The sequence below is a fragment of the Microcaecilia unicolor genome, chromosome 6 (assembly GCF_901765095.1).
Source record: "Microcaecilia unicolor chromosome 6, aMicUni1.1, whole genome shotgun sequence".
In the NCBI taxonomy this organism is placed as follows: domain Eukaryota; kingdom Metazoa; phylum Chordata; class Amphibia; order Gymnophiona; family Siphonopidae; genus Microcaecilia; species Microcaecilia unicolor.
Window position 1 is genome coordinate 252394527 of NC_044036.1, and position 25144 is coordinate 252419670.

Consider the following 25144-nt stretch of genomic DNA (forward strand, 5'->3'; position numbering starts at 1 on the left):
GCCCTCTACTTAGCAGCAAAAATATGTACATAAATTTAGGTTGTAGGAAAAAGGGTTGGGAGGGAGCTTCATAGAGGTAAAGTATATGTGGGGATTTCAATTTGACATCCTTACACCTATTGTAAAGGTATTCAAGGACTTGCAAGCTTCCTGTGTGTTTTTTAAGTGGTCCCATAGGATGGCCTGGTAGCTCGATGTCAGTACTGCATAGAGGGCTCCTGATTTAATTTCTGGATCAAGCCTTCCACACCCTGTGTCAGCTGAGGACCAGAATGTGGAGGTGGATCCACAACTCCTTGGGGGGGAAGGGGTCAGGTTGTCAAGGTCATTGTTAAGCACAACACCTGAGGACTAGGTTTAGAACCTATGACAGAGGTCTCTGGAAGGATTTTTGGTGCATGGTTTATGGTCTCAGGACTGTTGTTACAATGACCAGACTAGCAAAAATGGGAGGTAAAATCTATTAAAATAGGAGAAAATCACCAGGTGATTGCAAATGAAGCCTAATGGTGCCAGATCCAGTTCTGGTTCTGATTGAGCTGGAAGCAATTACTAGTGCAAAGAAATAATGCCTTTGTATTTCTGATGTAGTTCATGTAAGCAATCTCTCTCATTTTGCCCAGGTTTTCTCTTTGGATTATCCTGATTCTTTCCAAAGCTTCTATAGCCCTCACAAAGCCCAGATGAAGAACCCAATCTTGGAACGTCTTGCTGAGCAGCTTGCCACCTTGTGTGCCACACTGAAGGAATATCCTGCTGTCAGATATAGAGGGTAAGGACAGCATAGTGGCAGATCAGGATATGGGTCTCTACTGACAGATTTATTAGTAAATTTCTCTTGTCCACACCCTTAAACAGCTTTATGCAAATGGACAGCCATGTACTCAGGAGTCATGTCCATCTGAGTGGATATTAAGGTAATATTCTCTCTAGAGAAAATCTTGTACCTGATCCCTTCTTTCTATGGTTTATCCTTGCCAGGGATTACAAAGACAATGCCATGCTCGCCCAGCTCATTCAGGACAAACTGGATGCCTACAAGGCAGATGACCCTACTATGGGAGAGGTGAGTACATGTTATGGGCCTGGAGTAAAGGTTTTGACACTAAACAAGAGTTACCATAAAACATGAAGAGAAAGCTTAGGTTTGGATTTTGTTTTTAAACTGGATTAAGATATGTAATTAAGTGTGGTTATGATCATAGGTACGTAAGAAAGAATGTTAACAATATTTTGTTAACAATATTTTGTGTGTATTATAAGTGAACTATAGAAAAATAGAATGTCTGCTGAATTTATCTCCTGGGACAATAATATAGTCTCTACTCAATGGTTTTCCATCCAGCTCATTGGTAGACATATGCGCATTCTATGCTTTCTTGAGTTCCATTATTGTTCACTCTATCCGTCTATTCTACCTGCTGCCACTCAAAGTTGCAGTCATTTACCGCCCCCCTGATAAGTCCCTCTCTTCCTTCCTTACAGACTTCGATGCCTGGCTCTCCGTGTTTCTTGAGCCCTCATCCCCATCCCTAATTCTTGTAGACTTTAACATACACACTGATGACCCATCCGACTCTTATGCTTCTCAGTTCCTCACTCTAACTTCCTACTTCAACCTCCAACTGAACTCCACCACCCCTACTCATCAATCTGGCCACTGTCATGACCTCATCCTCTCCTCTACCTGCTCACCCTCCAATCTCTGCGCCTCAGCTCTTCCTCTCTCTGACCATCACCTGATCACCTTCACACTTCATCACCCTCCCCCTCAGTCCCACCCAACACTAGCCACTACTTCCAGGAATCTCCAGGCTGTCGATCCTCCCACCTTATCCTCTAGTATCTCTAATCTCCTCCCTTCCATTATGTCCTCCAAGTCTGTTGACAGGGCTGTCTCCACTTACAATGCCACTCTCTCCTCTGCACAAGGTTTCGGCCTGCTCATCCGACATTGCTGCCTGGATGTCCAACCGCCACCTGAAACTGAACATGGCCAAGACCGAGCTTATTGTCTTCCCACCCAAACCCACTTCTCCTCTCCCTCCACTCTCTATCTCAATTGATAACACCCTCAACCTCCACGTCTCATCTGCCCGCAACCTCGGAGTCATCTTCGATTCCTCCCTCTCCTTCTCTGCGTATATCCAGCAGATAGCCAAGACCTGTCGCTTCTTCCTCTATAACATTAGCAATTCGCCCTTTCCTCTCTGATCACACCACCCGAACTCTCATCCACTCTCTCATTACCTCTTGCCTTGACTACTGGAACCTACTCCTCACTGGCCTCCCACTTAGCCATCTATCCCCCCTTCAATCCGTTCAGAACTCTGCTGCACGTCTTATCTTCCGCCTGGACCGATATACTCATATCACCCCTCTCCTCAAATCACTGCACTGGCTTCTGATTAGGTACCATATACAGTTCAAGCTTCTCCTACTAACCTACAAATGCAATCAATCTGCAGCCCCTCCCCACCTCTCTACCCTCATCTCCCCCTACCTTCCTACCCGTAACCTCCGCTCTCAAGACAAATCCCTCCTTTCAGTACCCTTCTCCACCACCGCCAACTCCAGGCTCCGCCCTTTCTGCCTCGCCTCACCCCATGCTTGGAATAAACTCCTTGAGCCCATTCGCCAGGCCCCCCTCCCTGCCCATCTTCAAATCCTTGCTCAAAGCCCATCTCTTCAATGTCGCCTTCGGCACCTGACCACCATACCTCTATTCAGGAAATCTAGACTGCCCCAACTTGACATTTCGTCCTTTAGATTGTAAGCTCCTTTGAGCAGGGTCTGTCCTTTTCTGTTAAATTGTACAGCGCTGCGTAACCCTAGTAGCGCTCTAGAAATGTCAAGTAGTAGTAGTAGTAGTAGTCTCACCTGAAAGGCCATTTCATAGATTCATCATTTTTGCATGAAGAAATGTTTTCTAATATTTCTTCTGAATCTACTCCCTTGTAGCCTTATTTCATGTGCATCTTGCACTTTATTTTTACCTTTAAGGTAGTCAGATTTCTGTTGCAGCCCTCTTTCTCTCCTTTAGCATATGCATATGTAGGTCTTTAACCTACATATGCATATACATAGCGTGGCTTTGTAAACAGAGGGGTAAGTTTGATCCCTTTGAGCCTGATATTCAAAATGACTTAAGTGGGCAGAAAGGGCTTCTGCCCGCTTTAATCACTTTGAGCCACCCAACCGCCAATATTCAGTGGCAATAAACTGGGTAGTGCCACTGAATATTGTCTCTGACCGCCCAAGAAAAAGATCTAGGTGTCATTGTGGACAATATGCTGAAATCTTTTGCCCAGTGTGTGGCAACAGAGAAAACAGCAAACAGAATGTTAGGAATTATTATAAAAGGGATAGAAAATAAGGCAAAGAATACTATAGTGCCTCTGTATCGCTCCATGGTGTGACCTTACCATGAGTATTGTGTACAATTCAGGTCGCCGTATCTGGTCGCCATATCTCAAAAAAAATATATATAGCAGAATTAGAAAAGGTTCAAAGAAGGGAGATCAAAATGATTAAGAGGATAGAACTCCTCTCGTATAAGGAAAGGCTTAAGAGGTTAAGGTGCTCATTTTCAAAGCACATAGACTTACAAAGTTACAAAGAAGGGCATTTTCGATATGACATCTAAGTTGGACGTTGGACGTTTTGCACTAAACGTCCCAAATGCAAATTGCAAATGTAACTATTTTTGAAAAAAACAAAATGTACATCTTTTTTTTTTAATACTGTTTGTAACAAGGTTTTGTGCTCTGTGCGTTTTCATTTTCAGGCCATTTAAAAAAAAAAAAAAAAATGCATAGGTGAAAAACGTAGAAAATCAATCCACTGGGATGTAGGAAGGGCCAACATTTTTAGCAGATTAGTCCCCCAGACATCCAAGGAAAGCAATGGGGCACCCTAGGAGGCACTGCTGTGGACTTCATATAAATGCTTCCAGGTACACATCTCACTGTTGCTCCCTTATCTTGTCTGCTGAGCCCTCCAAAACCCACCCAAAACCCACTACCCAAAAATTGTACACCACTACAATAGCCCTTATGGGTGAAGGGGGCACCTATATGTGGGTACAGTGAATTTACAGTGAGTTTTGGAGGGCTCACAGTTTCCACCACGTGTAACAGGTAGTGGGAGGTATAGGCCTGGGTCCACTTGTCTACTGTGCACTGCACCCACCACTACAGGGACCCATAGTACTCCAGGGACCTGTATGCTACCCTAATGGACCTGGCTATAACATCTGAGGCTGTCATAGAGGGTGGTGAGTACTATTTTTTTATTCACATTTTTTGTGAGTGGGAGGGATATATCCCTGAATCCCTCCAGTGGTCATTTAGGACACCATTTTTTGTCTTATTCATTAGAAAATCAGGTCTAGACCAAAGCGTTAAAGTTTTTGCCCTAGATGTTTTGGTTTTGTTTCATTTCGGCTGGTAAACATGCAAGTGTTAGGCATACCCCAAGCCTGACCTAATCTTACCTTCAAAATGCCTCCAACAGTTTGGACAAACTGCAGATGAAATGCATAGATAGACGTCTGCAAAATAGTTTTCAAAAAAACTAATTTGGGTGCTTTGAGAAGAAATCTATCCAAATGCTGCTTTATGACACTTTTTGGATGTTTTTCTTTTTCGAAAATGAGCCCCATAGTAATATATGTAACTTTGTAAATGTATGTGCTTTGAAAATGAACCTCTAAGGTTCTTCAGCTTCGAAAAGAGACAGCTGAGGAAGGATATGATAGAGGTCTACAAAGTGTAGAACAGGTAAATGTGAATCAATTGTTTATTCTTTCAAAAAGTGCTCAAACTAGGGGACACTCAATGAAGTTACATTAATACTTTTAAAACGAATGTGAGAAAATATTTTTTCACTCAAAGAATAGTTAAGCTTTGGAACTCATTACCAGAGGATGTGGTAACAGCATTTAGCGTATCTGGGTATAAAAAATGTTTGGACAAGTTCCTGGAGGAAAAGTCAGTAGTCTGCTATTGAGATAGAAATGTGGAAATCCACTGTTACCCCTGGGATCGGTAGCATGAAATGTTGCTACTTTTTGGGGTTCTATTTTGGAAAAAAGGAGACAAAAAACCTTCCATAATCAAAGTCATAAAGAATAGGGGAAGGGAAGATAGATAAACTCAAGTGGCAAGCCAATAACTTTTTAAATAATCACCCCCCCAAATTGCCTACAATAAATTCAAAATTAAAAGAAAGAAGAAAAGTACATCAAAAGAGAATAAATATAGGCTATAGGATCTTTTACAGTGCACAGTTCTTTCTGATCTGCAACCTAAAAATCTTTTATTATCATCTATCCAACCTCTTTCACAATATCAATCTCATACTCCAAATATTAGGTTAGTCTAATACCATAATTCTCTGAATATGATAACATTTTTATATATAAAATAACAATGACCACTTATCTGCTCTCCCAGTACACTGCTGTTCATTCAAACACCCGATGCCTACAGAATACTGAGGCATTTTGTTCACCGACCTGCTTCCGGGGCAGGCAAAAAGGGGTCATTATATAACCTCTAAAAAGACAAAATATATATTAAACACAAAAAAGCAAACACAAGCTACACCACCAGAGATTAATAAAAACAAATACTCACTTTAACATAGGTAAATGCCAATTCTTACACCAAGGGATCAATGTGAAGCTACGTCAAAAAATGACAAATTTAAAGAGAGGCCTGTGATGCACAGAGTAACATCACAACAAAACAAAGAATGAAATTATTTAGGGGTCCTTTTACAAAGCCGCAGTAAAAAGTGGCCGGCAGTAGTGTGATCAAGTCTTTTGGGTGTGCGCTGGGCCACTTTTTACCACGGCTGGGAAAAAGGCCATTTTTGTATGGGATGGAAATGGGCATGCACCTAATTACGGCCTGAGCCCTTACTGCCATTGACTTAGCGGTAAGGGTTCACACCATGCAGTGCGTGCCAATGTGGCCATGCTGCCGATTACAGCTGGAAATGCTCCCAGAGTAGAAAATAGAAAAATATTTTCTACCGCAGGATTCGTTGCGCGCAAAACTCAGAATTACCACTGGGCACACATGCTGCCCCAGTGGTAGAGCCAATTTGGCATGCGCTACCTTCACGATAGCCCTCCTGCACCTTTATAAAAGGGCCCCTTATTTATTTATTGGGATTTATTTATTCACCTTTATGAAAAGATTCACCCAAGGCAGTGTACAGCAGGCATAGTTTAACATAAAACTTACAGTTTTAATAACAGCATAACAATAGTAAAAATGACCAAATATAAACATAAATACAAATATATGAGGTAAACTTGGAAACAGAAAATTGAAACCTAATAATAGGACTACCATGAAACAGTATCAAAAATGTACACATTTAACAGCACTGAAAAATAACAGAGATGTAATACAATGTCAGTATAATACTATGAAACGCCTAATAAGCACACATTAGAACATTCAAATAACATTCAAATAATGTGATGTTGATGCTTTTATACAATACAGCTTACCATGTAGCTAAGGGGCCAAGCACAGATATATAGGTGGGGACATCAAAAGTGAGTCCCCATTCAAAACACAAAATGCTACCACAAATCTTATCACCAGATTAGTTTTCTGTTCAAGTTCTGCAACTCCACACATGCTAAATAATAAAATCCATCTTCTTTCTTTGCGCTGTAGCACCAAATCAACATCTTCCCTCTGGCGGACAAGTGCACACTTTGCAATACAGCAAACCTCAAATCCTTAAAGGAATGAGAGGCTTGCAGACAATGAGCAACAAAACGGGCATTTAAATCATGACATTGTAATTGATTTTGATATTTAATGAGTTGAATAATAAAAGATTTTTAGGTTACGGATCTGAACAGCTCCTATAGCCATTCCTACTGATCACTCAGTATAATCCATTGTAGGCCACATTGAACTCAAACTTTGTTTGGGATAATGTGGGATATAAACGCTACAAATAAATAAATAATAAATAAATAAATTGTGTGTTACAGCTGTTCTGCATTTGCCTTCAGTACTACAGATGTTTGAGTCAAAGAAAAGAAAAATAAAGGATCTTTCTTATGGACTTTTTTCTCTTATTTTTCTAGGGTCCAGATAAAGCTCGCTCACAGTTACTGATTTTGGACCGTGGGTTTGACCCATCCTCTCCAGTGCTGCATGAACTCACCTTCCAGGCCATGAGCTATGATCTGCTACCTGTTGAGAATGACGTGTACAAGTGAGCTGCAGAGTAACTTGCACAGGGGAACCAAAAAAGACCTTTGACATGGCTTGAAATACACATGCATTCACACACACACACAGGCGTGGCCTTTAAAATGATTTACCTTTACATGAGCCCTTTGTTATATTATGAAAGACATGGAGCTCAGATCGTGTCTACTGAATTTTAACCATACTTACAGAGTTCAAGACCTTATGGCACCCTTCAGAGGTTTTGGGACAGGTGTATACTAACATTACATTACATCTCATGCCAATAAAGAACACAGGGTTGCTTACAACACTGCATTAGCAAAACATATACATCGAATATGGAGACAGAGAGCATTTTATGCTTTGGGCCCTTTTAACTGGAATCGGTTACCTTTGGATGTCTTCTTCTCTCCTGGCATTTTGAAAGGGGTTGAAAGTTTTTCTGTTCTCTAATGGTTAAATATGTGTTTTTATCTTTTATTTCTGGCTTTTTATTATTCTAAGATTTCTCACTTGATTGTTTTATTATTGTTGTATACCATTTTGTATGACTTAAAGGCTTATTTTTGAAAGAGAAGGTTGCCCATCTTTCGACACAAATCGGTCTTTCTCACAGGGTCGTCCAAATCAGTATAATCGAAAGCTGATTTTGGACATCTCCAACTGCTTTCCGTCACAGGGATGGCCAAAGTTTACGGGGGCATGTCGGAGGCATAGTGAAGGCGGGACTTGGGCGTGCCTAACACATGGACGTCCTCGACCCATAATGGAAAAAAAAAAGGGCGTCCCTGACAAGCACTTGGATGACTTTACCTGGGCCTGTTTTTCTTACGACCAAGGCACAAAAAGGTGGCCGAACTGACCAGATGACCACAGGAGAGAATTGGGGATGACCTCCCCTTACTCCCCTAGTGGTCACTAACCCCCTCACACCCTCAAAAAAGAACTTTAAAAATATTATGTGCCATCCTCTATGCCAGCCTCAAATGTCATACTCAGGTCTATCGCAGCAGTGTGCAGGTCCCTGGAGCAGTTTTAGTGGGTGCAGTGCACTTCAGGCAAGCGGACCCAGGCCCATCTCCCCCCTACCTGTTACACATGTGGTGGTAAATATGAGCCCTCCAAAACCCACCAGAAACCCACTGTACCCACATCTAGGTGCCCCCTTCACCCATAAGGGCTATGGTAGTGGTGTACAGTTGTGGGTAGTGGGTTTTGTGGGGGGTTGGGGGGCTCAGCACACAAGGTAAGGGAGCTATGTACCTGGGAGCAATTTATGAAGTCCACTGTAGTGCCCCCTAGGGTGCCCGGTTGGTGTCCTGGCATGTCAGAGGGATCAGTGCACTATGAATGCTGACTCCTCCCACGACCAAAGGGCTTGCATTTGGTCATTTCTGAGATGGGCGTCCTTGGTTTCTATTATCGCCGAAAATCAGAAACAACCAAGTCTAAGGACAACCATCTCTAAGGACGACCTAAATTTCAAGATCTGGACATCCCCGACCGTATTATTGAAACGAAAGATGGACATCCATCTTGTTTTGATAATATGTGTTTCCCTGCCCCTCCATTGAGACGTTTTGCGAGGATGTCCTCACCAAAACGTGGGTGTCCCTTTCGATTATGCCCCTCCACATCATAACAATGGTATATAAACCTTTTAAATAAATAAATAAAATAAATACATATATTCAACAGCACATACATTGAAAATATATAGAAAGCCCAGAAAGTAAAAGGGTTAGGAAAAAAGTCTGTACTGAGGGATTTTTTCTATTTGTGGTTACAGTAAGATTGCATAGGTCATGTGGCCCTTTCAGTCTTCACAGACTTCTACCTGTTGTTGATTTTTTTTAATGATGTGATGATATTTTGAAGGAACTGATATGAAATGGTGGTTACTTGGCACAAAGTTGAAAATAGACTATTGGGTATATAAGATGGGATGGTGGAGATGATTAAAGGGTGAAAAAATGAAAGGACCAGGCTTGTGATATGAAGTATCAAGACTTGGGAGAAGTTATATGATGGTGAGAAACATGGAACTGAGATGAGAGAAATGAAGGTAAATGGAAAAGAATGATGTGGAATGTGGAGAATAACAGCAAAAGGGCAGAATAGAAATGGAAGATCATAGTAAAAAAGTTGAAAGTAGGATGAGAGAAGAAGTGTGGAATGATGGAAGTAGGGAATCAAGAAGGTTGTAAAAACAAAAGGATGGAAAGACAGGAGCAAAACGGTTTGATTTTGAGCATTTTTCTGTCTAGATATGAGACAAGCGGCATTGGTGAGCAGAGGGTAAAGGAAGTTCTCCTGGATGAAGATGATGACCTCTGGGTGACTTTACGCCACAAGCACATTGCAGAGGTGTCCCAGTACGTATTCCTCTCACTCCATCTCAGGTCATAATCAGAAGTCCATCCTGAACGGTATAGTAGCATCCTTCCAAAGATTTTGAGTATAACTTAATTATTAAGAACCAATGTACAATACCTCCATATTCTTTGAATTTTTCTGGTAGGGATAAACCATGCTGCCTTCTCCCCCTTCTTCTCTGTATCCTTTCAGTGTAAGGAAATAGTTATCTGGGATGAGCTGGCTAGAGAGGTGATGAGTTCAGCAGAACTATAGCTTTAGTAAAATTGCAATTGATCTGAAGATCTGGGATGAGTGTGTTGAACAAGTCTAGTCTTCCTTCTGACAGCAACAGAAACTCTGTGTTCTGACTCTAGGGATTTATAAAAACTAATGGACTATAAAGTGTGAAGAAGGGCTATAGAACTAAGTCACTCTCCTAGGATGGAAGATGTAAGTGGCGTGGCATACTGGTTGCAAAGAACCTTTTGTACCCAACAGCTAAGTTAGTGTTTACCCCAGGTGAGCCAAAGATATGGCCTACCCACCAACAACGTAATTTAGCATGTTCAGTAGTACTTAAATGGGTCTCCTGCAAGAAGACAATCAATGCCTTTATATCATTTTGGGGGGGGGAGGGGTGCACCATGGGACCAGTGAACAACTGCTACTTCACTGCTCCATGACCCAACCGGAACCTAATCTCCTTTGTTTTAAAAATTGATAGAGTCTGATGGGGTTTTCAGTGCTTCTGTAGCTCTTCTTTTGGCCATATTCCTCCTCTATATGGGGACCAGTGTACTACAAAATGTTTTTGTTACTCTATGCATGACTTAGGCTCTGCAAAGATTGGGAAACGTTGACCTAGATGTCTCAGATAGTTACTACTACTACTTAGCATTTCTATAGCGCTACAAGGATTATGCAGCGCTCCCAGTTCAGTTCATCTTGAGCGGTATAATAGCATCCTTCCAAAGATTTTGAGTAAAGCTTAATTATTGTGTGCGTCCCTTTCGATTATGCCCCTCCACATCATAACAATGGTATATAAACCTTTTAAATAAATAAATAAAATAAATACATAATATATTCAACAGCACATACATTTTATTTTATTTCTTTGTATTTTTCTGGTAGGGATAAACCGTGCTGCCCTCTCCCCCTCCTAAAAGCCCCAGTAATCTTCCCAAGTGAGATCACAGCTCATGCAATTAAAGATTATGAAAAACAAATGGCGACACATCTGCTCTTCTCTTTCTAGAGAGGTTACACGTTCTCTGAAGGATTTTTCAGCCAGCAAAAGGATGAACACTGGTGATAAGGTAAGTAAACATTTCTTTAAGTGTTGACCATGAGGTGGGATTTCCCATCACTAAACCAAGACTAACAAAAATCTCTTCAGTTTTAATGTTGTCTTTCCTCCTCCATTTCAAGCAGTTGGAGGACTAAGCTATTCCCCATTCAGATCAACTCCTCTTTCTACATTATAGTCCTTCTCTTTTATGTGGTTCTTTTTGAATACGAGGCTTTTTTGTGCGTTATCATAGGCTGTCTAATCTCCATAATATTTCAACCCCTAAAAGAGAATGGTGCCATTTAGTGGCCATACAATAGATTGCACTCTTCAGTGTATTAAGCTTTAACTTATCACCATTGTATATCTCAACAAAACCTAAATAGACAGAAAAGATGTAAATGTTGAAGAATCATTTTTATCAGGCTGAGAATAACCAAACCAGGTTAAAGTTAAAGGAATATGTAATAGAAGTTGGAAAGGCATATTCTTGGTACTGCATATGAAGTATTCAGTCTATGCAGAAATTAGCACAGAAAATGTTAACAGATATTTTCATGGAAAATATGTCATCATTTTTTTTATTCATAGACAACCATGAGGGACCTGTCTCAAATGCTAAAGAAGATGCCCCAGTACCAGAAAGAACTCAGCAAGGTACAATGAACTGACACAGAGAGTAAAAGACCACAGACTGTCAGTGGAAGAGTAACATTTGGTAAACTGGGCATCAATGTCAGGAGCTGTTTAGACACAGCAAGTGAAAGATGCATTTAGAGATAGATGCAGTAAAGGGGCTTTTCACATTTTGGTCTCTTTACTAAGGACCCCTTTTACAAGCTGTGGCAAAAGGGGGCTTGCAATGACGTCCGTTGAGGCCCCCTTTTACCGCAGTTGGTAAAAGGTAGGTCTTTCATTTTTTTAAAGAAATGGCTGTGCGGCAAGTGAAGCACTTGCCGCATGGCCATTTCAGGGAGAAGCCCTTACCGCCACCCATTGAAGTGGTTATAAAGGTTCCAGCGCTAACCCAGCGTTAACAGGGCAGCGCGCGGCACTGCCTGATTACTGCCAGGTACACACCGGCGCTAAAAAAATAAATATATCTTTGTAGCACCGGATATGACGGCATGCTGGGGGTGGGAAGTATCGCCGGGCTGCTGTGGTAGCACGGTGGTGCTTTCTTTTTAGCGAGCGGTAAGCCTGCTTTGGGCTTACCGCCGCTTTGTAAAAGGGGCCCCTAAGTGATGTCAAAGTTTTGCCATTAACAAAGGTTATAAATGTAAAAGCTAAACCCACGAGAGCTGCAAAACTTTTGCAATAATCTTTGGGGTGCTTCTGGTCCTTTGGAGAAGGCAACTCTAAATTGCATGACCACTAAAGCAGAATGCGATTAGCTACATTTCTGGAGGTGTAGTTAACTGTACTGCTTCCTTGGCCAAATTAGCAGTTTTTGTGCAGTAATGACCCACACAATTATTGTAAAGCGCAGTTTCTGCCTATTCCATGCTCATTCTGCACCCCCTAATATGGGGGTAATTCTATATCTTGCGCCTATAATTAAGTGCCCAGAAGGCACCTGGAAGGAGCATATTCTATAAAGGATTATAGGCGTCTACTTTCTTTGATAGAATGCTAGCTTAACAGGGTAGATACACACTTAGGCACTTAAGTGTGAGTGCTTACACTAGCCATAGAGCTGGCATAAGTGCATGTGTCTAAGTTCCAGTGATACGCATGTACCTTACTATATTCTATGAGTTATCTGTGTACGTGTGGCCCTGCTCACATTCTATCCAGATATCTACAGATTGTGTGCTATTGAAGATATGTGAATAGTTAACAGAATAGTGCTTAGGCAGAATATTGGCATATATGCTTATAGCATATATGTGTGTATATGCTAGTATTTCTTGATTTAGAGAGAGAGCATACATTATGGCATGGCTGGCAAAATAATGGGGACCATGTTTGATATTTTTTAAATATTAAAAAAAAATAGTTGTATTCTTGTATTAATATTAATTGACTTGTAATGCTTCTTCTTAGTTTGTTATGTAAGCCGCATTGAACCTGAGCTTTCTTGGGAAAATGTGGGATAGAAATGTCATAATAAGTAAATAAGTAAGTAAGTAAGTAAATAAATAAATAAAGCTTATAGTGAAACATGATTCACATCAGATAAGAATCCCCTTGCTGACTTAAGCTAAAAGATGAACACTCATTTCATAATTTACAATTAAAATGTCAGTAGAAAATTGTAGAGTTAATATAAATATAAAATAAAACAAAAAATAAAAATGGAATCTATTGAGCCTTTGATGATTAAGGTGAATTAATCTTGGAGAAAGCAGTGTAGCTCCTGAGTACCACTGCTGATGATCAGATATATATTCTAAGGGCTCGATATTCAGCCAGCGGCAGGTAGCACATTTTCTGTCAGCCGCTGGCGTTAAACTTAGATATTCTATGCTGGGGCTGGGTGGTAACTCAGAATTGGCATGTGTTGGGCACGTGTAGGACCTTACGCAGCTTAGTAAAAGGGCCCCTAAGTTCTTACTCATCAGCCATCCTAATAGAGCTTTACAAGAGGATTATTTTGAATTAGATGGTGTCAAATATAATTTGTAACCTCATTGAAGATTTTAGGGGTTGTCTTGGATAAACATTTAACCTTTGAGATTCACCTACAATCATTGACAGCTAGAGTGTTTTAAACTGTTGTGGAAACTGAGACATGTATGATTTGTTTTGAAAGGAGTACATTTAGACTAATAGTTACATTTGACTATTGCAGTATCACTTATGTTGGCTGTAGTGCTATTATATGTCACTGTTTGCAGTGGCTCAAATGATAAATAGGGTTTCTAAGTATGAGAGTGCTAGACTATTACTCCAAAAATTGCATTTGCTTCCTGTTGAAGCCTGGTCTATATTTAAGTTGTGCAGTTTTGGTTTTTTAATATTACATGGTTAAGCCCCTCAATATATGGTACCACTAATCACAATGTTAGATAAGAACTATTTGAGAACATCGAGACATTTCTTGTCCCTTCAATTTTCATTTTCTTCAGAGCTATGATATAAAACAATTTTTTCCTTGAGGTTTTGCTTACCAAAGTGCGAAACAGTGGAACAGTTAACTAGCATCTGATTGTCATGAGATGAATTATAGGAGTTTTTGTAAATTGCTAAAAATATAGTTGTTTTCAAAATTGGTAGAGGTATAATTTTTAATTTAAGTTTTAATTTTATGTAGATTCGAGGGTATGACCTCTTGCTATTTTTTTTGTAAGCCACACCGAATCATAATAGGATGTGCGTGGCATAAAAGTTTTAATTGTAAAGTAATGTAAGATTGTCCTCTTGGAAATGTGTCCATCTCAGAATGCCTAAAAGTGTATGTGGGCTATCACATCATATTCACATGTTGCCAGGTTATAAAGAGCCATTCTTGGGCTGTTTAGGCTAGGTGCGTAAGCAATGCCCACCTTACCATCTTCATCAATCAGTTGCTCACATAAACAACAGATGCAAAGTATAGGCATTCTTCATTGGTACACATTTGTACCTAATTTTCAAGGAAAACTACTTAATAGCTAAGATATTTGCATACTGAAATGTGTCTATACCTTGTAACACCAAAGGCAATTGATAATTGACTCTTTAATATATAAGCTCTGTATCATATGTAAGTACTAATCTGGTCTCTTAACACACCTTGCCTATCCACAGTATTCAACTCACCTGCACCTAGCTGAGGACTGCATGAAGCATTACCAAGGAACAGTTGATAAACTGTGTCGGGTGGAGCAGGTGTGTTTCTCAGCATTGTTACATCTGTATACCAGATGAGGTGAAATATACAGTTTGAGCAAACATTTATACTGTTCTTCCTGAAAAACCCTGGAAGGAATAAGTCTTTTGAGGTGTTTCATTAACAAGCGGAGGTCATCTCCTGTGACTCACTCCTCAGCCCATAGACCTTCATTCCAGCCAACGATTCATAGTCCCAAGGTGACGCCAAACTGCATAAGCTGAACTAGTGGAAAGATAACCTCACTTTGGTTTGCCGGGTTAATAGTAAGGTTTCAACAAGCAAGTCCACTGCATCCTTGAGAGTAGTCATGTCAAGGGATACGATGTAATGACGTACCTGGTGATATGCATACCAATCAGAGGATCATAAGCTACCCTCTGACTGGAAAATCTCAAAGGTCTTCATGGTTCCATCCTCAATCACCAAGTCACGAATATATACGAATATATACGTTCCTGCCCATAACCTCCGCTCACATGACAAATCCCTCCTCTCAGTACCCTTCTCCACCACTGCCAACTCCAGGCTCCGCTCATTTTGCCTTGCCTCACCCTATGCCTGGAACAATCTTCTTGAACCCCTACGCCAAGCCCCCTCCCTACCCATCTTCAAATCCTTGCTTAAAGCTCACCTCTTCAATGCTGCTTTCGGAACCTAACCTTTCGAACATATAGACTGCCAATCTGTCTGACCTATCAGATTGACTGTACATTTGTCTTTTAGATTGTAAGCTCCTTGAGCAGGGACTGTGTCCTTCCATGTTAAATTGTACAGCGCTGCGTAACCCTAGTAGCGCTTTAGAAATGTTAAGTAGTAGTAGTAGTAAAGCCATGTTGAGACTATCTTGTTAAATAGAGTTTTGTGGTGTCAGGATCCAAGTCTCTATTACCCCACAGTGGGAGTAACATAGTAGAATTAGGAGAAAGTTTCAGTTATTTACACAGCCAGCCCTGTTGCAGTGTCTTTAAGACTGGGTGCGCTTTAACTGTCACAAAACGAGTAGGGTGATTAGTATGCAAATAATAAAGCAAATGAGTGGGGGCTATCAGTTGTTGTTCCAGTGGTACCGGAATAAAGTAAACAGTGCCATTTACTCAATCCATTAAATGTCTCATGATATAGGCCATATTATAGTGTCTCAAGTCAGGCAAAGTCAGGCCACCCTGGCCAAAGGGTAAGGAAAGCTGCTGTAAAGAAACTCTCAGCCTTTTGGTATTCCATAAAAATTTATGAAAACTTTTCTGAAAAAGGGCTATATCACAGTTAGTGGTTCTTTTACTAAAGCTTAGCGTGAGTTATCCGCAGCAGGGCCCATAGGAGTAACATGGGCCCTGCTGCAGATAATTCAAGCTAAGCTTTAGTAAAAGACCCCCTTAGTAAGATACTTTGGAAAGGTTTGCAATATATGCAATCATTTGGTAAATAAAACCATTTTATATAACACAATACACCCACTTAGGGACAATGGCAGTGGTGTACAGAGGGCTAAAACATCTAAAGATTTTTTTAAGCAAGACAGTATAATTTGCCCTATAAGCATTGGTCACCTTGCTGGCTAAATAAATCCTCTAGTATTTCAATTTAGTATTCACCTTCTGCAAAGGAAAATCTGCTCCCAACTCATCATACTGGCACCCTCTATGGCCATAGCTTCAGACTTAGCAAGGTTAAGCCACAAACTAGATATCCTCCCATTCTCACCCACCCGGTGCAAAAGCTGAAGGAGAGAAGGCTTAGAGTAGGCTAAAACGCCATGCACTTCATCTCCTCCCCACCTATCTGTAGGCCTCACACTCCTGGGTCTGCATGCAATGCTATCAATAGGGGCTCCAGATCAAGTACAAATAATAACGATGACAAAGGGCACCCCTGATAAGTACCCTGTGCTAGTGGGAAGTAATCAGAGAGCCCACTGTTGATCAGCACTGCTGACATAGGATTAGTATACAAGATTTTAATCATATCCAAGAAAGGGTCCCCTAGACCATATTTCTCCAATAAAAGGAACAGATAGTCCCAGTGGCTTTTTGTGCATCCAGACCAACTACTAAAGCTGGAATATTCCCAGTGGCCCAAAGCAGCCATGACCCTATGAACATTCCATACTGCCTGCTAAGACTAAACAAAGCCCACTCGATCAGCAACCCCACCAGCCTGGTAACAAGGATCTTATTCATAAGCTTGATTTCGAAGTTAAATAAGTAAAGCGATGTGGTAGCCATGTTAGTCCACTTTTAAAGATAATAAATAGAAATAAAACAAAACAGAGAAAAGAAAATAAGATGATACCTTTTTTATTGGACTAACTTAATATATTTCTTGATTAGCTTTCAAATGTAACCCTTCTTCTTCAGATCAGAAAATTGGATTCCCACTAACCCTGTTCCCATGCAGCCCTCTAGTATGGATGTGTGTAGCTGGTCCCCTGGTGAAATGCTTGTTGCAGCTCCAGGAGCTTATGAAGAGTGTGTGTGTATGTGCTCTGAGCTTTATATCATATATACAGTAGGTTTGGTTTTCCTAAAGCCATGTACATCACAGTTGAGAGAGTGTAATAGTTAGATGAGGAGAGGAAGAGAGAGGACATTTGGCTATTCCAGTTGGAGAGCTTTGCAGCTGCAGTTCAGCATTCTAGGAACAAATGTTTTCTTCCAGCCCATTACATCTGTACCATGAACAGCCCAAGGGCACAGACTTTGTGATCAGCGCCGTACCAAGGGCTGTTCGAACAGGGCAGCCACACAGGGCACAGATATGGAGGGGTGCAAAAACTGCTCCCAGCCTATTGTCTCTTCTTGTTGGCAGTGGTGAAATGGGTGGGAACCAGTGGGCAATTCACACAGGATGAACTATAGCTTGATAGGTGTGACTTGCCTGTTTGGACGTGACCATAGAGGTCTGTAACACCTTGCAACTCCTTATCCTAAGTAAGCGTATGGCTGTGCATTTTTTGTTTTTTACAGGACCTGGCCATGGGCACAGATGCAGAGGGGGAGAAGATCAAAGACCCAATGAGAGCCATTGTACCAATCCTGCTGGATGGAAATGTCAGCACCTATGATAAAATCCGCATTATCCTCCTCTACATTATCTTAAAGAATGGTAGGGAGATCGGTTTGCTGAAGGACTGGCAGTGTTGTCTGCAATGGAAACATTTCTATTTGTGGACCACAAAAAGATACTTGTCTTATAGTCAGAAAAAAGATCTGTGAAGCTAGTCCAGTAGCATCTTGGGCAAGGTCAAGCGATTTAAAAGGATCAAGCTGTTGGGGAATGCTGGTTTTGTACATACTCAATTAAATGTCACACTTCTTGATTTTTGAGGGCTGGCAAAGCCAATAAGTGTGAAATATAATGAACTGGTTTAAGTGGTGCTCTCAGATGAGAATTGCAGTGATTGGAGATCAGAAAGAGTTGATGTGCAATGATAATGCTGGAAATGGATTGGATTTATTGATCTTATATACAGCATAAATACCTTAGTGTCAAAAGCGATTTACAATGAACAATTTCAGTACACAATATTACAGACATATAATTCCACTATAATAAAATCTCCCAACACACCAATTAAAATGCTGTTGAAACAACAACAATGAGATTTATGCTAATAGCTGCAGGTCTGAATCTAGCTTTTCTGTGATTGCATTCCCAGGCATTACTGAGGAGAACCTCAACAAGCTGATTCAGCATGCCCAGATTCCTCCCGAGGACAGTGAGATCATCACCAATATGGCTCATCTTGGAGTGCCCATCATCACAGATGTAAGTACAGAAAAACTTATCCCATGCAACAATCAAGATCTGATCTGGATCCTGCATTGAGGTCTTGGCCAATGAAACTGCTTAATTGCAGTTCTAGAATTCAAGAAAGCCTAAGCTAAGCACAGAGGATCAATCCCTAGGTGCAAAGACACGAGGGTCTACGGCATTGCAGCAGGAAGTAAATTGGGAAGACTGGATAGACCTTCCTGTCATCAGTGGAGCAGCCTAATGGCCAGAGCAGTGGGCTATGAATAAGGAAAGCCAGGGTTCAAGTCTCATTTCTCCCACTAGCATTCCTTGTGATAAAGTCACGTCACCCTCCATTGCCTCAGGTAAGATTTCTTAGATGCAAAACTACCTACTGTAACTGATCATAACTTGCCTTGAATTTAGATTTGGAAAGGCAAGTCAACTCTAATATTCAAGTCATAGTTTATGATTCTGTTATATGTACACCTCTGCAGCATGATTTGTTGGCTCTTCCCAGTGCTGGAATGTTGGCTGTCGGCTTAGTTTGGTTACAGTACGAGGTGCATTAGAACTTGCTTAACTGAATTTGCAGCTCTGGGTTCTAACTGTTCCTGATCTGATAGGTGTTTGTACTATTGGATTCATGGTAGCATTGGAGGACCCTGCTAAATTCACAGTACCACCACACGTGCATAGCTGTAGTACTGAGAAGACATTGAACAGTTTACTCACATATCAGTCAGATGGAAGCAAAAAGCAAAGAGTGTTTCATGGACCAAGCAGCATTCAGTTAAAGATCACAATAAGTTCCCCAGTGCTTATTGGATGTGTTCTTACCCAGTCCCAATGAGAGTGTACTGGTCTAGTACAAAGCTTTACAGTTTTAGTGCTTGCCAGGATAGTCAATCACTCTGGTGCCTCAGGTGTGCGTGGCATGGTGCTACCTATTTCAGGCTGTCATTTTGACTATTGCCCTTTTCAATTTGGTTCACCCTTTGAGCTTATCCTAGTTGACAGTACTGCTGATCATCCTTTAAGGACGTGTGATGGATTCTTTGGCTGCATCATTTAAAACAGTTGGCTAGTGAGGCTCTTCTCTCTCTTGGCTAGTTTGTAACATAGGAGCAGAGATACCACTGGCAGAGAAAAAGCCCCAGGCTTGTCTTGTCTGCGTATTTTCCCTGCTGTTGTTACCACATTGTTGCCAGCTCTTGTTTCAGTTTTTCAGTGTGAAGAGCCCCTGGCCGCTGGATCTTATGTGGGTCCTGGTCGCTATTCAGTGCTGGGACCCATATAGATAGCTTTTGAGCTGTCCTAACTTGGCTGGGTTAGCTACGCAGGTCCTGGAATTGAATATTGCTGGCACCTGCATAACTGCCAGCTCCTACACCTTGTACAGGGTCTCTGTTTATCTCAGGATTTCTTGAATTGCAGGCTGGTCCATTCATGAAGAAATACTTCTCTGTGTTACTGCTAGTGACCTGCAGGTCAGTGGAGTGAAGTGGGGAGACTAAACAGGGGAATGCAGAGAGGAAAAGGATATGGCCTGGCTAGCTTTTTAAACTATTACTAGTAGTCCTCATTTCCATAGCACAGCACTGCACAGATATATATGATATCTGGCCCTTGCTCTGTGGGGTTTATAGCACAGTCAGTGCACATGATAACACAAATGAGATAAGAATGAGGAGGGGACCAAGAAGAGGATCCCTGTGGGACTGACTACATGAGGAAAAAACCACCTGAAAAGGAGTTATCAGCAAGAATGGAGAAAATGATTAGACAGATAGGATACTATCTGGTCAAGGGTTGTTCCCAAAGGAACCGATATTCAGCAGAGTTAAAATTAACCAGATAACTTATCCAAGATTTTAAAAAAGATAACCAGTTAACTTGCAAGATTTGACTATAGCCTAAGACAGGCATTTGTCCTGAACAAACTTAACTGGATAGTGCTGACTGCTGAATATCTCCCATCCTTTTCAAAAGATAATTGCTTCATGATTGGACAGAGCACAGCAGCTTTAAAAGACAGAAAAGGTCCCAGAGGGAAAAAGAGCTAGAATTGAAGGTTGGAAATGTCATGTTGGACGGCAGGATAGGTGTCGAGAAGGAGTCAAATTAGAACTGTGACTCCACTGAGCTGTTCTTGTTCCTGAGAAACAGTTACCTGAGTCACTTACTTTGAGACTCCTTCATTAGATTTTCTTTTCAAAGTGAGTATTTTTGAAAGTCTTTGTAGTACTAATGCCCAGGGAAGGGAAAGAAATAACATTGAAAATACAGGGGTCATTATTCAATGGGAGCTAACCAGGCAGGGGTGGCTATTGGTTAACTGCAGCTGACCAGGTCCCAACATGATATTCAGAGGCACTTAACTAGATACGGCAACTGAATATCATATCCGACCGCCATGCCATTATCTGGTTAGTGCTTGAGCGATTTAGGGGTGCAGCATGAGCAAAGCTAAAAGTTATTATTTTTTATTTATTTAAAATATTTAGAAACCACACAATCCTATCATACTTGGTGGTGTACAGATAAACATACACAAGTACAATTTCAGACATAAAATGTAACTAAAAAATAAAAGACTGAAAAAAAATAACTTTAGGTCAAATCAGCCAGATTACTAGTATGTTTTCTTCAAAGTCACATCCTGGTATATTACACTTTGAATTAACAGCCAAATGCTTGCTGAAACAAGTTTTCAGATCATGCTTAAACTGAGCACAAGTTTGTACTCACCTCAATGTAACTGGAAGGCTGTTCCAAAGCTTTGGGCCTGTAACTTTGAACATTGAGGACCTATACTCTTCTAATCTGATCTGTCTAAAAGACAGAACCTCAAATAAATTTAAACTAGCTGATCTAAGCATACGGGTGTTAAAAACTTAAAAAATTTACAACACAATCTTAAACATAACTCTTTGTTCAATTGGTAACCAATGAAGGTCCTTCAAAACTGGCCCTTCAAAAATGGTTCTTAACAGTTTCAAAAATAAAAAAACAAGGCAAACCCTTGGGAAGTTACATAGACATAACAATATTCACTATAGCGGAATTATATTCCCCACAAAACTCCTCATCATACTCTCTATAGGACTCTCATTACATCAGGTATAAATCAGGATAGAACAAAAGAGTGAGGTGGACTCAAAGAAGATATCAAAATATAAGAGTCTTTATTATAAAAGTCATAAAACTGACTTGACACAGCCATGTTTCGGCACAAAGGCCTGCCTTAGCGGTCAAGTAAATCTAAAAATAAAAATAAAATTATTTTTATTTTTAGATTTACTTGACCCATGAGGCAGGTCTTTGTACTGAAACACAGCCGTGTCAAGTCGGTTTTATGACTTTTACAATAAAGACTCTTGTATTTTGATATCCTCTTTGAGTCCATCTCTCTCGTTTGATTTGTTGCTCACATTTGCGTGAGGTTCCTTTCCTCCTTTTTTCTCCTCTATAAATCAGGATAGTTCGGAAAACCTTTTAAAAAGCAGGGTTTTCAAAAGTTTCCTGATCAAAAGATAATTAGACAAATATATAAAACAAGAAGATACCAATTTCCAGCTCTTCATTATTTGTACAGCAAGTGATTTTCCATGAATAGTAAATCTTTTTATACCCTTAATGGATGGAAAAGAGAAAAAATTAAACTGACATAATCTCTGAATTTTGTAAGATGGAATGAATTCAAAATGAGAAATGAAGGGCTTTTATAAAGTCGTGCTAGTGATTCCTGCACGGCAAATGAGAGGCAGCTCATTCACTTCCTATGAGTTTTCTCTCATTTGCCGTGCAGGAATTGCTAGCGCAGCTTTGTAAAAGAAGCCCTAAATATTTTGGACAGTCTCCTGTTAAACGTTTAAACACCTCACAGCAGAATTTAAATTGGATTCTAGCTTCTACCGGTAGCCAATGTAACTTAAGATAGTAAGTTGAAATTCTATCAAATTTACGCAAAGAAAAGATTAATCTTACTTAATGTTCTGAATAGTTTGTAATTTTTGAATTATTGTTTCAAAGCACCTAAATAAATCAGATTGCAGTCCAATTTGGAGAGTAGTAGTGATTGTATCAATAATCCGAATTGATCAGTTTTGAAAAAAAATTCTAATTCACCTCAATTTCCTTATCAAGTAGGACCAGATGGCTCTGAATGTGAGCAGTACCCTACCCAAGACCTGGATATTTAGTGCTGGGAGCTGGATACAGCCTGGTACTGAATATCAGGTCTAAATCAGCACATGGTGACCAGCATCTTTTAAATAAAAACTTCTGACTGCCATGGGCTGTATATTGACCCCACAGGCTTTACTGGGAAGGAAATCCAGTATTACAGATCATCAGCTTGGCTCAGCTTGGCTTTGAGACCCTCCAACTTTACTGATTGTTTCTTTGTGTCCAGTCCACCCTGCGGCGCAGGAGCAAGCCAGATCGGAAGGAGCGCATCAGCGAGCAGACTTACCAGCTCTCCCGATGGACCCCTGTGGTTAAAGATATTATGGAGGTGAGTGCTCAAGAAAGTTGGAGCTAGATGACATTTAAGCCCTCAGCAGGGATATTCCATTAGTCCTTTTGGCTCACTTTGAAACATCTTTACAGTGCATTTAATAGCGGCATGACCTATAGTTTTTCTGCCAATAGTTGTATGCACTCTAATGGCTTTCTCAGCAGTGGTTGGACATTTCCAAGAATATCTCTGGGGTCCATTTGGCCCTCCTCTACTCTCAGGATAGGCAACAGGGATTCAAGCCTTCAGATCCAGTGATACAAAATTCTGACCAAAGGTCTTAATTAAAAAGCCAAATGGAGATGTGATGACAGCAGAGTCTAATCAAGGTGTAGAGTGAGAGGGGGAGGACACATTCTCTGGTTTCCAATTTTGTGTCCCAACTACCGGGACACTCTGTCATGGGGTTCCGTCATTGTTTCTAACATCTGGACACTCCACCATGTACCCTTCCAAGATGAATGGAACTGGTATCAGGTCCACTCTACCATTATACTATCCTCTGGAATGCCAGTTGTAGGTGTAAAATAGTAATTCACATTGACCCCTACTGGGCAGGGTAGGTAAAGACATGCAAATACTAAATTATGTTACGTACTCTGGATGTAATTATGTAAAACCATGTCTCCCAATTAGCTGTACCAAGCTCTAACTCCTTCTAATATTTGTTTATACAACTAGACTAAAAACACATACCCCAAATTCTATATATGGTGCCTTAAACTGTGCATGATAATTTGGCCGCACAGCCAAATTGCGTGCACAACTTAATTGATTAACACGCCAATCAGCACCGATAATTGGTACTTAACTATTTATCGGCACTAATTGACTAGAATTTATATGCACAACTTTCTAGATGTATTCTATAATGTGATGCGTGTAAATTCTAATGCTCACAGTCGAAAAGGGGGCATGGCTATGGGTGTGGAATGGGCGGATCATGGGTGTTTCAAAAAACTATGTGCACTATTATGAAATACACCCAATCTGCGCCTAACTTAGGTGCAGGTATTTAGGCCTGGTTTTAGGTGGTCTAAATGGGTGCACCTAAATTTTAGTTTCATGAATGGAGTGTGAGAACTTTAGGTGTATTTTATAGAATCACGCTAACCACGTGATATCAAGGCACCGCATATAGAATTTCCCCTATAGCTGATAGGAATAACAAAGAATTTATTTACATTAAGAATAATAACTATTTACAAGAATGGAATGCTGACAATAATATGTAGAAGAAAAGTACCATAATAGCTCTTTAAATGCTGTTTTTTTAAATGGACACTAATCTGGTATTGGAATGAACACATAATCCCTGTTGGCAAGTGATTACAGATTTTGGTGCAGGGAAAATTTTCCATCTAGCTTGCTATTAAGGGCTGGAATTGGGGCACTGTGTTTAATCTTATTTGCATTCTACTGTTGGTGAACAAGATAAGTCACCTTCACTGCAGAACCCAATAGGATATCTAGAGATAAATAGTCCAAAACCCAATCAAAACTATATGCATTATTTCAAAAATCTATACGTGTTGTTATAGAATACACACAATCCACATCTAATATAGGTGTTGGGATTTACACCAAGTTTTACTTGGCGTAACTGCCTGCATCTAAATTTAGTTGTGTGGACATGCTCTCAGTGTATTCTATAAACTGCAAGGAAATTGAGGCTTATTCTATAAAGTACGCCTAAATTTAGGCGTACTTTTTAGAATACGCCTAGCTGTATTTTGTTTTGGCACTGATATTTTAGACGTGATATATAAAATCTAGTCATTGATGTATTATTTCTGAGATCCTTTTCCTGTTGCTATAATACACCAAATGTCTGTGTTGGGTTTCTGAGATCCTTTTCCTCTTGCTAACACCGTGTGCAACACGTTTGCTTGTTATTCATTGAGATCATATAGTTTTGATTGGGTTTTGGCCCTTTGTCATCGTCCCCAAAATTTCTGACTGCAGTTTGAATAGTCATGCAGTTCTGAAAGTAACTTGCTTCACCCACTGGCATTCCTTGTGATCAGGGCCGCCGAGAGGGAGGGCAGGGGGGGCACCGGGGTATCTCTCTCTCTCTCCTGCTCCTGTCAGGACCCAGGTGATTGTGTCCCAACAGGAGCAGGAGAGAGAAAACTCCAGTGCTGGGCCCTCCTTAAAGGCTAGGGAGAAGCAGACACAGGGATTTGGGCCGGGGT

General features: G+C 40.6%; 1 protein-coding gene across 1 annotated transcript in view; it reads left to right on the forward strand.

Annotated features, from left to right (window-relative positions):
• The window catches only part of STXBP1 (syntaxin binding protein 1), a 141344-nt gene that overhangs the window by 69448 nt on the left and 46752 nt on the right, over nucleotides 1–25144 (forward strand). Inside the window, exons 7-16 of the mRNA XM_030206080.1 lie at nucleotides 624–772; nucleotides 982–1066; nucleotides 7121–7251; nucleotides 9497–9604; nucleotides 10846–10906; nucleotides 11470–11535; nucleotides 14611–14691; nucleotides 17659–17797; nucleotides 18351–18460; nucleotides 22845–22946. Of these exons, the coding sequence (XP_030061940.1) occupies nucleotides 624–772; nucleotides 982–1066; nucleotides 7121–7251; nucleotides 9497–9604; nucleotides 10846–10906; nucleotides 11470–11535; nucleotides 14611–14691; nucleotides 17659–17797; nucleotides 18351–18460; nucleotides 22845–22946 (1032 nt within the window). The remainder of the gene's footprint in view (nucleotides 1–623; nucleotides 773–981; nucleotides 1067–7120; nucleotides 7252–9496; nucleotides 9605–10845; nucleotides 10907–11469; nucleotides 11536–14610; nucleotides 14692–17658; nucleotides 17798–18350; nucleotides 18461–22844; nucleotides 22947–25144) is intronic.